We start from the raw sequence: 14,990 nt of genomic DNA on the forward strand, positions 1-14,990 counted from the left end.
GCGAATCGATTTCCGCTGATACCAGTTAACAGATACACCCTGTAGCACTTTCCTCGAATCTAATCATGGATCCATTTAAACTGTGTTAGCTGGAAGTCTACTTGCCATTAAAATGGGGTTTCAATTTTTATTATTTTGAGAGCATTGGTTAAAAACGGAGCAAATGCAGAGGTAAAGTAACAGCTATACGTTTTCGATCTCTGAAAGACAGAATAGGAGCTCCGCCTTCCTCCTCCCATTACACAAGCAGCCAGCATCCTCTCTAAATTGTTTTGCATGACCTTTGCTACAGTAGCTCTAATTATTACCATCACACAGGCCCTGTAAGGCACACAGCTAATTATACTGGATTTATCTGAAGGGGCATTGGTGCCATTCTTCATAGGCATGTCTTGGCTAGCGTCAGCGCGGGTGATCTAAACCCAGAATAAGGTTAATTTGGGTAATACAGTAATAGTAATTAGAGTCACGATAATTACAAGCATAGTTGTAATAACAATGAAGACCAGCCTATCAGTTATAGGGATACATATGGAATAACTTATGTAATTGAGAAGAACAGCACTGCCAAAAAAAAAAGGGTAATGGTGAGAAGTGCTGTGCAATATGCATAATGACATTATTACAGAGCCAGATTGTTGCTGTTTCCCTCCCATTGCTCAGAATTGATGTTTGACAGTAGAAGTTGAAAGATATATTTTCAAAGGCATTGTGGGATTATTCGTTAATGTAGGTACCAGGACCTCTAGTCATTGCATCTCATAAAGAGTTGTTACTAGAGGAAGCAATATTTTTCAAAGCTCTAACATGAATGAAGAGGGGCAGTTGGAGCCGTCTTTTGGCTGGCGGGCAACTCTTGTAATGAGCCTAAGAGGGTTCCAATTATTCCACTTGCGATCAAAAAGGAGAAGGAGATTACTTCTCTTGCTTCTTTTTTCTTTGACATTTTACACAGTAACATCTTTTGATAGGGGCTGGGGGAGAGAGGAAAAACGAGTGCCTGATAGTCTGTACTCCAGCAGTACAGTCCTTTCTGTCTCACACAGACAAGGCGATATACTTTCTTTCTTTCTTTTGACGGTGTTTGTAATAAAATTTCTTCTCCCAGTGCATGGTACATTAGCTTTTTCTCTGACTACATCACCTGCGCAAGACTGAGAGGAAGCTTTTGCATGACCGCAGGCTTTGGCTACAGCAGACTTGATAGCTGATCGGTGCCATATTTTTCCACAGAGCTAGTGTAAATTGTAAGGAGGAATCTTGGGTACTCACTCACTTACTGGATTTGTTTTCCTCTTCTACTTTGCATTGTAAGTCATGTTGCACTGAATACAAAAGGGAGTTAAATTATTTGATTGTGCACAGATTTTCCCCCTCAGCCTTTCCCAGATTACAAGTAAAAGCACATTAGATGCCTGGGGGTAACTAAAAGGATTTCTCCACTATAGGACATCAAACTATATCAGCCTTGGAGAAATAAACGATGAAAAAACAAAAGACAAATAATATTATGTACCACTGCACTGAGACAAAGAGAACTCCTCCAATCTGCATCAGCACAGATAAACATCCACCCCTAAGATATGTTCTTGGTAGATAACAGCTTAGTGTTTGCAACACACACAAACACAAGCACAGAACTGCACAGAGCGGAGCTTTGATAAGCAACGAAAATTACTACATGTTGTTCATGGTGGCAGAACAAAAGGATTAAAGGCCTTCATTTCAAGAAATTGAGCTATGGAAAGGTTGATGCAAGGTTTAAGATGCATGTCAGTTTGAGAGATTTGACTTGATAATATAGTCATAATTTGAGGGAAACAAGTCATTTGCTCAGGTGTATTTATTTGTGCATGTGTGTGTAATCGTGTGTGTGTGTGTGTGTGTGTGTGTGTGTGTGTGTGTGTGTGTGTGTGTGTGTGTGTGTGTGTGTGTGTGTACGTCTGAGAATACAGTGCGTCCCGTTCCCCTGTTGATGCACTGCGGGGGTAGGAGGCAGAGATCCACCGTCTGTTGCTGTTTTCCATGACCCCGTATGTCCCCTCGCAGTTAAAAACGATGTTTGCCCCCAAAGACGGCCCTAATACAAATTAAATTAAATGAAGTCACTGTGGCTAATCCCTGTGTGTTTCAGCTGCTGAAATACCCCCCATCCTAACTCTACCCCTCCCTTACAAATGAGTGGGTCAAGGCTGCTACATCTGGACTCCTATCCACTGGCCCTGCTCTCAAGCTGCTGCGCTCCCAGTCCCCGGTGGAGCAGACATCAGGCCCCGCTCAGACTTTCTGCCCCACTGCGACTCTGTGTGCGTGTGAGTGTGTGTGTTTCTGCATGAAAAACAAAGTGTTTTAATGTAAATCCATGTCGTGCAATTCTCTTTCTGACTCACATAGTATTTATTCCCCTTTGCCTGCTTTCCCTGTGCGCCTGTGTGTTTCTTCAAAAAAAGGTTTATTTTAGTTACTAGCTTATGCGTTTCACACGCGCTCCTTGTTTACTCCTTTTTAAACTTTTTTCATAAATTTATATTCAAATATAAAAGACAAAGAATTCACATTTAGACATTGTACTGAACATTAGTGGTGAAATGGAAAACAAGCACTGGTGTCGTCACAAAGCATTAGTTGTTGTTTTTGTTCCGTCTCCGTCCTGATGGCAGTCTGTCACAGTCCTGTTAACAAGCTGGATTTACAGATGCAGCGGAGATGTGCGTGCGGCTAATACTCTGCTGTCAATCCCAGCACCGATAGCTGTCTAGAAGGATTCATCCCAAATATTATCACCAGATGTGAGTCACACTGGAGCACCAGCAAATAGGATCAAAATGCTAACTAGGCCTCCGTGGCCGAATCGCTGATAGGAGTGGCCCATCTCTGACAAAAGCTAAAAGATCCGTTAAATAAAAGCCCCTTTTTGCTCTACATACTTTGGCATCAAGCCCAATCAGTAACCCCTGATCTGAGCGCCAGCTCTGATGTGCGAGACAAAGTGCATCAAGTGAGTTTTAGCAGCTGGTCTACACAGATAATGTGTTTGGGGGCTTGTGGGTTATGAGGGCGGGAACGTTTTTCATGAGCTTGAGGCTAGAGTACCTGTTTGTACGTGTGTTTGTGCATATGTGTACGTGTAGCAACAGTATGCGCATTTGTGTGTGCAGTTCTCAGCACCTGCACACATGCCCTTTGAAAAGCTCCATCACCCCTCCATCCAGCCAACATGCAGTGTAAACATGGTTTGTTTGAGCGAGTGGCCTGGGGTTGTTGGATTAATGAGCACCAATGAAGTTCCACTTGTATCCTAGGTGCTGCCTCCCTATTTGCTGGAGTGGCTGTGATGTGGTAGTGTGTCTGGAGGCGGTGACTCATTCCCTTTACCCAGTGTCAGATTAAGGCATGTCAATAAACAGACCCACTCAATCCATCTCCGAGTGACTGCATCCGCTCACAGAGCCTCCCAGTCTGTAATGAGCTGCTGCAAATCTCCATCCAACTAAAATGTCTGCAAAGATGCCTTGTCACAGTGAGCAAGACAAAAAAAAGAGAGAGCGAGAACACGAACAAGAGAGGCTACAGCAGCACCGATGTGACTGGCAGCCGCCTTTATGCCGCTAAGTGAGATTGTACAAGAGTTCAAGTTGATCCGCTCGCCACGCACATTGATAGACTTCTGTCGTCATGTGCATCAAGTTATTCAAAAATGAATTCCAAGTTTACTGATTTTGAAAGTGACTGAAAGTTATGCTGTTTATTCAGTCACTGCTCTCACGTAAGCATTTAAGCAGAATGTGTTTACATAATCTGCAGTGTTTCTGAGTGTTTCTTTTTAAGGCCCAGCCCAGGGGAGGTGGGGAGAACCTTTGGGGATATCTTGTGCTCTAATTCAGCCGCCTCCCCTCCACCCAAACTAACTCAACACTGGCTAATGTAGGCCACAACTGAGCAGTGAAATTGCTATCTAGTAATTCTCTCAGAGAAACTAAATGACTGCTTAAAACATGTGTTTGTAATGCTTATTCCTAGAGGGCCGGAAACCATAAAGTCTACCTGGATTAGATGTTCTCATTGATGTTCGCGGAGTCTATTCAGAAAATCACCACCTACCTTTCTCATGCGGCGCCATACACACATTAACGGATTTTGGGATGAGAGGAGTGAGAAAACTTTTCAGTCTGACATCCAAATTAAAGAAAATCCCTCAAGACTTGCCTAAAGGGGAAGTTCCTGCCAATTGAGTTTGATTGGGCTCCACAGGCTTTAAGAAAAGTAAGCCGATTTCTTTGAGGAAACAGCATTGATAGTCGAGGCTTTTTCTTTCCTCCCCCTTATTTACTATGTAAAACCATGGATCCTAATGTCATGGAGAAGCACAGGTTTTCTTTGTGACATGCACGTAGCTTGAACAGCCCTGAACGCTGAACAGGTGTTGAATGAAACCTTATCCACTTTTATGTGGCTGGTTGAGGCAGTAGACACCTATTCGCTCTAATTGGAAGCTATAATTCCATCGGAAAGCCTTAAAAGCAGCAGACAAAAGCAAAACAAAAGCACCCCCCCAGGAAACCAAACAGCCACCAACAGTTTGAAACATGTTGGGCCCAAGCAGTGATTCCCTGTAAGACAACAGCTCTGACTTAAGCCTCTTTAGCGTCAGCCGACTCCGCTGGAATGCAGACATCTGCAAATGGGGGCTATTATTTAAAATCTTTTCATCATGCTGAAAGGGAGGGAAATATCTTTGACGTTGAGCAGCTCATGAATAATGAATGCTGTTTCTATCAATGTATGTATAATTAATCACATCTCTACTAACTGGACTTGTGTGGAGCCTGTAGTCCTGAGTGACATGGAGACTGGTCTGGGCTATTGTCTCTGTTTCAGAATAGAAGACGGCCACGCGGTCTGCAGTTTTCTTTAGATGTTATATACACAGGTGGAGGAAGCAATAGAATTGGACTCTGGCCGTTTTCCCCGTCCTTTACGCGGACGGGTTGACGGGGATTGTGTTGTTTTGAATGGGCAAATATTTGCTCAATTTCACACGGGAAGACGAGGAAACACAGGCAGGAAGGGCTGTCGTAGTTACGTATCTGTGTCATTGTTTTTCAGAAAAGCTGTTATTTAGTTTGCTGTGACAATAATGAACACTTAACAAATGTGTTGATGGATACAAGTGACCTCGCAACAGCATTTATTTCACCCTTTTTTTTCCAGTTACAGAGAGTGTAGACATGCACGAACTACAGCTGGGCGAGAGGAAGTCTTAAAAACCTTTCTCCACAGAATCACTCAGTTTCGTGACATGATTGATTTTCAAATGGGCTTCTGGGTTTGGGGTGAATTGATGGCTGATGAAGTGAAATGATGCAGACAATGTGGCAGGTTATTTGTCACACGTGCTCCCCTCTATCACAATTGATTGTGTATAATTTGAGTTTACAGGAGAGTCAGTTAATATTAAATAGTAACAACTCTCTGTATTCATCACAGCAGACCCCTTTAAGCAGGCAGAAATAGAAAACGTAATCTCATCCAGGACCACGGCTGTGCCTCAGGCACTCTTTCACCCTTTTTACCGCTGATCCTCCCTCAGGGGCCGGGGCCTCTCTAAAGGAAGAGGGAAATCTATAATCTAGCAGATGGCAGAGGGTCTATGGGAAATTTTATAATCAGGAAGAAAGTGGTGATGGTGGTCACTGGGTTAGAGGGCAAAGGTTTGGAAGCTAGTGAGGGTTATTGCATCTCAGGAGCCGAAAAACTTTCCTTTTTTTTCTTACACGGTAAACAATATAAGAAGCAGACTGAGTCTGAGCTGCTTAGAGACGTTCCTGGGTGCAGACCTAAAGACGAGGACAGCGGGCGCCAGCACAGACCTGCAAGTCAGGGATTGCTGGAGCAGTGCTTTTGTAGGGAAGTGCAGATAGAGGGTGTGTATGTGCGAGAGGATGAAAGCTCATATTCGCAGTGTACATTTAGAAAAGAGTATTAAGAAATAAAAAAGGAATATGAAACTGTTGGTGTCAATATGAAATATATTGGGTTTTATAAATAAACTTAAAAAAAACCCAAATTTATATATGTGTTAACAGTCACTTTCATAAACTTTTATTCTTTTCTTTAATTTCCTCGCTTTCTTACTTTTTTCAACTCTTTTAGTTGAACCTAGAGGGATAATGAACCCATTCTTTCTTCCCTAATTGCAGCTGGTTTTTCCTTTAACCTGCCCGGATTGCTTCCCTCTCATCCCTTGCTTTAGCAATGGGATATCAATAACAGGGAACATTATGTTTAACATTTCCTTGTGAGGCCAAAGGGAGTCCTTGATAAACAAAGACTGAGGCACAACCACAGACTGCTCAAACACAAAGTGGAGGTCTGCTCAAATGCAAAATTTAATCTGACAGTTGTAATAGATTCTCTCTGGTCTGTTTTTCTTTATCTTTAAACTGTGCATTTCAGTGTGGCAGTAAGAGCATTTTGTGTCCACATGGAGTACGGCTGGATGTTTTTTGTCAGCTAAATTGATGACATTTTAGAGTTGCATCCATGACAGATGCGAATCGCTCATATCTGTAACCATGTTGTCTTACTTTTAGATGCGTAGCCTTTTTAAAGCCCCCGTCACCCAAATGTCTTCAAGGACATGTGTCATTCTTGCTGTATTTCAGAAAAAGGTTGATTGCTCTGGTATTAAAGTGAAACTTAATCTTTTGCATTTTTAATTTTTAACACACACACATATATATATGATATGTATATATATATGATATATATCATGTTTCATTCCACTTGTTTTCTTTAGATTGTAATGGAAAACCAATTTAAGTATAAAGCAAATAGCTGTTAGCAGCATCTTTTTTAAATAGCATGTCATTAGTGCATGATGTTTTTTCCTTGTTTAAATGTTACTCTGTGCCATATCAGCCTCAATAATACATACAGTAGGGCAGCTGTGTGACATTTTTTTTCTCTCTTTTTCTCTCCTATCTGTGTGACATCTGCTGAACTTGTCGGGTGTTTACTGGTGTAACAACTGGTGTCTTCACTCCCCCACTCCTCCTCTTCTCTCTGGTGCTTCCCATGCCCCCACACAATGAATACACTTGCATCCAGACTGCAGAACCAATTGTCACGCTGGGAGGAAGGCAAATCAAATCTTACGGCAGCAACTAGGCGAGGAGATTGCTTTTCCTCTCAGCTGCAGAGAAGCAAGTCCACCGTCCCTGTGCTTCGGGTTTTGCTGGAGAGAAAGAAGCAAGGGGTGAAAAGGGGAAAGCTATTGGGCTGCAGCAACTGGACAGCAAGTCTCCCAGAGGTCAAGTCTCACCCATTTCCTCCCATCTTCACCGTCTCTCGCTCCTCTCTACTCTCTTTTCACTCCGCTCCCCACTCATGCTGACACTACCTATCAGTCACCCGGCGACACCAGGGACTACATTCCTGCCTCCAGCCCTCCAGATGAAACGGAACAATAATTATGGGGATAGAGTGGCTCTGGCCGCCAAACTGGGGCCGCTCAAATCACAACAACACATTGTCCAACCTGATTAAGTAGCCATTTGTGGCATCCTCGCTGTAGTTAAGCAGTCCTCATCCTCTTGCCTGAAACCTGACCTCCCAGCAAGATATATTGACATGTCCTCCAATTTGAGGGTGGTTAGAAATGTGGGGGAAGACATTACATTTCTTTACAGGAAGTCCAAGCTATTATTCCTCAGAATAGGCACTACCGACTGACTCATCAGTGGACAAGAATAAGCCTTCACATGATAGGCGTTCGCCTAATTCCACTAACAATTTGATAAGTGGAGAAAATAAACCACATTCTTGGTTAATGGGGAGCTGTAAAGTGGATGAAGAGCTGATGTGGAAGAGATGGTGATGCAACACTATCGACTAGAATATTATGAGGAATCTCTTTGCGTTGTACACTCTTGAAAGAGCTTGATGTAAAATCATTATCTGATATTTGCATTATCAAAAATACAGTTCATTTTCAGTACAGGGACAGCGTGAGAGCAGCGGCATACACTCCTCTCTAAGGCATGCTCACATAGAACATGTTAACCACACCAATTACAGGCGGCAGCCAGGGTGACATTTACAAGAAAATTTTCTATCTTGTCGTTTAAATTAAGTTTTCTCCTTGTTACTCACGCCTTGCATTTTCATTTCTGTTTTCCTGGATGCACAGCCGCTATAGCAGATGAAGCAGTTTAATGCGTGTACACTGCGATCAAAATGCAGCGTAGGTAATAATGTAACGCAGTAGCAGATCAAGTATCTGCACTGGAATCGTTACAGCAATGCGCAGAGACAATCTGATAGAGCACTACGCAGATATCCGTGAAAAATAGCATACTTTAAAATCTTTAATTATTGATTTATTTGGTTTACAGGTTACCTTTGATATAAAAAAGACTCAAGCTGATCAGGAACAAAAGGAGTCAGGGGTAATACAAAGGAACAAACACTGCGTGCTTCAAATTATGGGATAATAATAAAATGTTAATTAAATTCCTTTTTTTAATGAATTATCTTCCCCATTTTAATGAGTTAAAGTTTAATTAGGGGTAAATGGTAAAAGGGAAAAGGAATGATGTTAACCTTCAGCGCATAAATATATTGCATCATAATTTAACAAACCCCAATCAGAAGCCCACGTTGCACTGTTGCTTATTATCATGCATTTTTCCTGCAAAAAAAAAAATAATGAGGCATAAAGGAGGTGAGAAGGCAAGCAGGAGCTCTTGTGCTTATTTAAGACAGACGTAGTGCACGTCAGACTATTTAAAGATAAACAGGCTTGTGCTATAGAAACGTTTTTATCCACTGTAGGGACACGACGTGTGTCAGACTCTGACAAATAACGACGGCACACTTTGTAATTAAAGCCAGGTGAGAATGGCATCAATCTGAACAAATTAACATTAACTGCAAATAGGTCACAGGAGCCGTTCGCCAGGGGTAAACGCTGTGATCTTCCAGCATCGCTTTTATTTATTTATTTTTATTTATTTATTGGGAGAAAAAAAAAATCCAAGAAAACTGGGACTGATGTTTGACATTTCCTCTGCCCCTCCCAACCTCACCGCACAGACTCATCTGCATTGGGGTTTCACTTCCACTCAGACGTTGAAAAAGTTCAAAATGTTCAACCCCATTAACATCTAATAAGGAGAGTGTTCGCACAGTTGCACACTGAGTTTTAATCCAAATCTGTCTGGTCACCACGTATGACAGCTGCAGGGCCACTGCTACCTCAACAGCAGGCTTCTGTCAAATGTGCAGCTCACTTGATAATAAGCAACTCCGCTCCGGTGCCAGCATTAACCTTTCTTACCATCAGGGTGACTTTTTTCAACGGGGCTTTGATATCGGTACACTGTAGACTTTCCTCGGAAGCCAGCCATGGACTCAGCTGTTATCAGGATACAGTATCTGCACAATGGAATTTTAAGTGAAGGGCCTCGCTTTCTTTTAGGAGAAAATACCTGCATCTTATCAAACCTTGTCAAAAGGGTCACGTCCCGGCTTTTTGCAGGACTGAGCGTGTCCTTTGAGAGGATTTGATATCCTATGGCCTTCGGGCATCTTACCTTGTGTAAGTAGACGCTTGGCAGATGCAGGGAGGGTCTACTTGCTTAGTTTACACTAGTTTCTCTGCCCGTGTGCTCTTCTCGTCAGACATTATCCTTGCTAAATAAATGTTGGGAAGAAAAAAAATGAATGTAAGATCTCTTTGAACTGCATTCTCTAATGTGGGTCAGAGATCTATCGCATGCATATTCTGAAAGCCTTTTCATCTGCAATTGCAAAGTTAAGATTCCCCTGGTACATTCTTAATTTCATCTACTTCTCTCGCAGTTATTTATTTAATATATCCACATTAATGTCTTCTCAAACATGGTAAAAGTGAAGAGTTCAGAGGGAAACTTTTCTTCTCCCTCTGTCTGCATGATAGTCTGTCCTCCCTTATGACTCCATTTTAAAGACAGTGGGCTGACCGGCAGTGGAGGGAGGGAGCAAGGGATCGAGAGCAGGGAGGGTGAACAGGAGAAGAGAGGCTGCGCTCACTGCAGCACTCTCCTCAGCTCTCAACTCCCAGTCAGCCCCTCTGTGTGTGTGCTTTGAAAGAGAATAGGATTCAGCCCTTTGAAAGCCGAGGCTGCTCACCAGGGCCTTTGTGTAAAATAACATCTCTACTGAAAGCCAATTACTGGTAACATTATTTTGGTTGCTTCCATTATTAAAAGTACCTCTCTCTGTTGCCCCCATCATCCCTCCACCACAACCCCCACCCCACCTGCTCCGCCATCACTCTCTTACAGACGGAGAATTATTCCATTGACTCCAGTTACGTGAACAGCAGAGCCCACCTCATTAAAAGGTATGTCTTGATTAGGAATTGTTACCAGCACCTCATTACCATTGTTATCTGTAATTGTTTTATCTAATGAGTGCACAGCTACCGTTGCAGTAGTTTTCATGTGTTCCTGCATGTTCTTCATTCTGTATAATTGCAAGGGGAGGATAAGATTTTAGGATAAATAGTATTACTCTAAAATAATGCGTTTAGTAGACACTTGTTGGGATGAGGCACAAAGTCATACTTTCGGATTATTAAATTACACAGGGCAGCAGAATCTGCAAGTAATGATTTTCATATTTGCAGATAAGTGTGATACACTTATGCACTTTGCTTCATTAATTACACATAAACTTGAATTTTATCAGGTAAACGGAAAAAAGAAACTACTACCTAATCGTCATATTATGTTTAAAATATTTTTTTTTAAAGAAAACAGTCACGAATGGACCATAATTGCCTCCTTTTTTCCCGTTTGTCAGGGAAAGAAGGATAAATGTTTTCATTGTGCATTGATATTCAGCTCACCCAAACCAAGATCTTGGCTAGGGTTTGAGGAATTCAGGACTGGAGACTGGGATGGGTTTCATAATTCCCTCAAGCCAAAGAGGGTTTTGTAAGCAGTCTCACTTTGTAAACTATAGTTCTCCCTTCTTACCTGCAGCTATAGAACATTCCAGGCTTCCTTTTGTTTGAGGCCATCCCAGCCTTTTGAAAACCCATTATGGCAATTTCTCCCCAAAAGAATCCCTGCATTAATGTAAACAAAGAGCATTCAAGTGTGGGCCTCTGCAGCATACTACAAAGAAATCCCCTCAGGAGCCAGGGAGCCTCTGGTCTGGGACAGGTGCAATTACAGTGATAACATCAGAGAGCCAGCATTACCTCCACTGCAGTCCTCTCTCCCACACTGGAGAATGTGAGGCTCGCACTATGGAATGCAGCTACCTTGCACTGTCCTTTGCTTCCTTTACACTTTTTGTGCACATTTGTTTACTTTCATTTTCTCCTCAGTCTGTCTTCTTCCTCCCCTCTAACCTCTAACACCCTCGTCTGTCTTTACATAAACTCATTCATGTTTTTTCCCCTCTGTCTCTCTCTCTCGTGCATGAACACGTGTTCATATATTCACCCCTATTTAGTGTTGTTTGTAAAGCAGAATTTGTTCCAGTGGGATGGAAATCAAGTGAAGGGAAATCACGCTGTTACTGTGCAGCTGTTGATTGTGCCCCCACACCCCACCCTCTTTATTGACTGTGAGCCCCAAACAAGGCAGATGCTCAGTTTGTATGCTTCCAGCATTTTCTACATCCATCTTCCTTCCAGGAATTCCTGATTACTGCAGTATTTGTTTGATTGTAGTGAGTGAGTGCCTCCTGTTTGTTCAATGCGATGTCCTTGAAGTCAGTGCATCCATCCAAAATGTCCCTGGCTGAAACATCCTGTGGCTGGTTTGCTATCTATGAAGTTGAAAAATGTCCACTTAATCCAAGAAGGCTGTCAGGAGATTTAAACGCCCTTCTTATTACATGGAAGTGCAAACAGAAGCTGGAAAGAGGTTTTGTTCTTTGAAAAGGTGTGGTGCTTAACTTAGACTTAGAGCCAGTGTAAATTAGTATTCATCCACTTTAAATTGATGGAAATGCACCAGGTTAAAGAAAGCAACAAAAAGCACAAAAAGGGACACGAAGCGAAAGATAGACAAGTCGTCACAAACCATCACATTAGAGATGGATGAAAAAGAGCATGTTTTTAGGTGAGGTGACAGTTAATCAACATTTCCCTTTCCTCCCTCCTGGCCCCCATGTAGCACATCGACATTCAAGGACCTGGAGGGGAACAGTCTGAAGGACAGCGGCCATGAGGAGAGCGACCAGACCGACAGCGAACATGATGTCCAGAGGGGACACTATGTTGACACGGCTGTCAATGACGTGCTGAACATGACTGTTCCTCCTAATGTTTGCCAGCTGCCAGACCAAGGTAAGAAAATCTGTGTCTGTTTGTGTTTATGTGTGTGCGCACTGTGTGTGTTTAGAGGATCGCTACATCGTTTGGGATGTGTTTCAAGTTTCAAGATAAGACCAATGTGTATTTTTGTGTGCCACTGAGACTGTTTTTATGCTACCGGAGCATCTTTTAAGATGCATTTACCCATTGGAAGTCCCAAATGTGCAAGTATATGAATAACATCACAGGTTTTTTTGTCTTTGATGTTAGTACAGCTAATATGAGGGATCTGTGACGGCAAAGGCTACCCTTTGATACAGGCTTAGCCAACGTTATTGACTGATAGTAGCCATGTCTGCTGTTGAGGATGAGCTGACTTCAGATGTGCTTGAATGGCAGCAATTAGGCTCATAAAGGTAGAAGGTGGAAATCTACATATCTCCATGTGCCCTCATCCATTATTCAATTGGATCATTTAGCAGGGAATTAATGTTGATGTTTCATTTCTGACTCCCCATTTAAAAAGACATCCGCTTGGTTGGCAGAAGTCAGTGTAAGGGTCATGTTCATTCTTAACTACTGCCAGTCAGACTGAAGTAGAGAGTGGGTCAGTTAGAGGGAGATAGAGGGGAAAAAAGCAGGATATAGCTGTCTGGGAGTCCAGGATGTTACTATATGCACCTGAGGGTATTTAAGTCCTAAAGGAAGCACTACACGCACAGGTGCAATGGCAGCGCAAGAGTCAGTGTGTGAAACGCTGCAGATATTTTAGGATAGCCCCATTAGGAATTTCATTCATAGTGAGGAGGAAAGCGTGGACGTTTGAGGACACTCTTATGGATATCCTTTGCATCGGAACTTTACGTTTGCCCCAATTTGGAAACTGATGCCAAATTTAGGTTTTCCTTCCTCATTTAACGTTGACATGTTTTTAGTTCCTTTTTTTTCTAACACTGTCCTACTAAGGCTGTGTACTTTCTCACTACTCTACTTTCTTCTTTCGTAGCTTCATATAGTGAAAAAATTTTAATGAGCAAGAGATAACGAAAAGGAATACGACTTTATAAAAAAAAAAAAAGCGCAAAGAAATGAAGATTATGTGATTTTTTTTAATAAATTCTTTATCTATTCTGTCTATTTTTGTCAGTGGACTGTGAAGTGTGTGGTTGAAAAGGCGGCAATGGATATCTGTAGGCTCTTTCCTGTCGGTTCCTGGCATATCTAACTAACGAGTTTCACTGTTGATATTGTTCGACTGGGTAATAATAACATTAGTCAGCCCACATTTTACGTTGTTCAAGAATGGAGTCGTGCATGTGGATATGCCTTCCTGGCTGGTAGTTCACACCTTGTAATGACTTAGCCGAGAAATACATAGGGTCAGGAAGTATGACGACCAGAGAATCAGCTTGTGCTGGGTGTTACCCTGGTGGCATCAGACGATAATGAACAGTGAAAAGCGAATCTGCTGACTAGTGGTTGTCAGCTGTAATTACTTCAGAACCTGCAAAAAATTCCTGGGTCTCTAAAAAATGCTTCTAGTAGTGGGATCTCATTATTGGAGACAATTAGAAGTAATGTACATGAAGAATATTACGAGTGGGGAGAGCTCTCTGAGGCAGATCTTTTTTCATTAACACCACCAATGATTGTATCTGTTTCAGCCAAATGGATGCATGCCTCCTGAATTTGTAATGCAGCACCACATAGCCGGTAAACAGAACAACAGGCTATTTCACAGTGTCTGTCCTTTCCTTTGACCAGAACAAATAGATGATAATGAGGTTGCTGTTTGGAATTACAATTTGATGGTTTGGTTTTTCTTTATTTTATTATTAATTTAATCGCTTTTAGCTCCAGACTCACGTTTGGCCTCTGATTTTTCTTTAGCGACAACAAAATACCTCAGTGGAATCTATTTTCCCATTGCTTTTGGTAGTCATTCTGCAGCAGTGGTCACACCACAAAGTAATGAGAGGGCGGTTATAACTATTAAATAAATTGGGCAAAGATCGCATGCGGAAATATAATGACATTCCAAATGAAATCATCTTTCTATTGCAATCTCAACGGTCTAATTACACGGGTAAAGGGCATGGTAGGATGACATTATGGGCTGGTTCGCCATGATGCATGGTCCTGTCTCCTGGCGTATCAGGATTTGACAATATCCTCTTCTTTTTTGTTGTTGTTGTTTCTCAGGAGAAGGCCAGCTTTTTCATTTTCACGCTTTTTTTCTCCCCTTCTGCTTAAAGTGTCTTGAGTACAAAGGCAGAAAGGTTTCTACAATATAGAAGTAGTTGAGCTCAAAAATGGACACTATCTGCCAGTTCTGGTGAGTGAGTGGAGGGAATTTTCAGAAAACAAATAGGCATGTTCACTAAACACCCTGCTGTTTAGATGTCTTCTGGGAGTAACTGTGTTGTATAGTGCACCTCTCCTGCCAGCAAAAGCACAAAACATGTTGAGAGACTACAATTGCCAAAGGACAACAACACGCACAAGCTGAGGAGAGAAGAAGCTTGTTTTTTGTGTGTTTTTTATTGTTCTGTTTTCTTGTGTTGATAAGCGCTGAGAACAAAAGGAAGGGAGGTAGGGTTAAACTCTCGGGCTTTTACAGTGCAAATGTTTACTATTCCCAGTGTCATGTAAAGATGTTGTTTGCCCAGGAGAC

The 14,990-nt window shown here is 42.1% G+C and overlaps 1 protein-coding gene across 1 annotated transcript in view; it reads left to right on the top strand.

The window, feature by feature from the left end:
- The window catches only part of pcdh19 (protocadherin 19), a 48,561-nt gene that overhangs the window by 16,168 nt on the left and 17,403 nt on the right, over positions 1-14,990 (top strand). The window contains exons 3-4 of the mRNA XM_085373368.1: positions 10,329-10,387; positions 12,177-12,349. Of these exons, the coding sequence (XP_085229494.1) occupies positions 10,329-10,387; positions 12,177-12,349 (232 nt within the window). The remainder of the gene's footprint in view (positions 1-10,328; positions 10,388-12,176; positions 12,350-14,990) is intronic.

Source organism: Diplotaxodon limnothrissa, linkage group LG2, assembly GCF_057381915.1.
Source record: "Diplotaxodon limnothrissa isolate DT_005_m linkage group LG2, D_limnothrissa_male_GT1.1, whole genome shotgun sequence".
Classification (NCBI taxonomy): Eukaryota; Metazoa; Chordata; class Actinopteri; order Cichliformes; family Cichlidae; genus Diplotaxodon; species Diplotaxodon limnothrissa.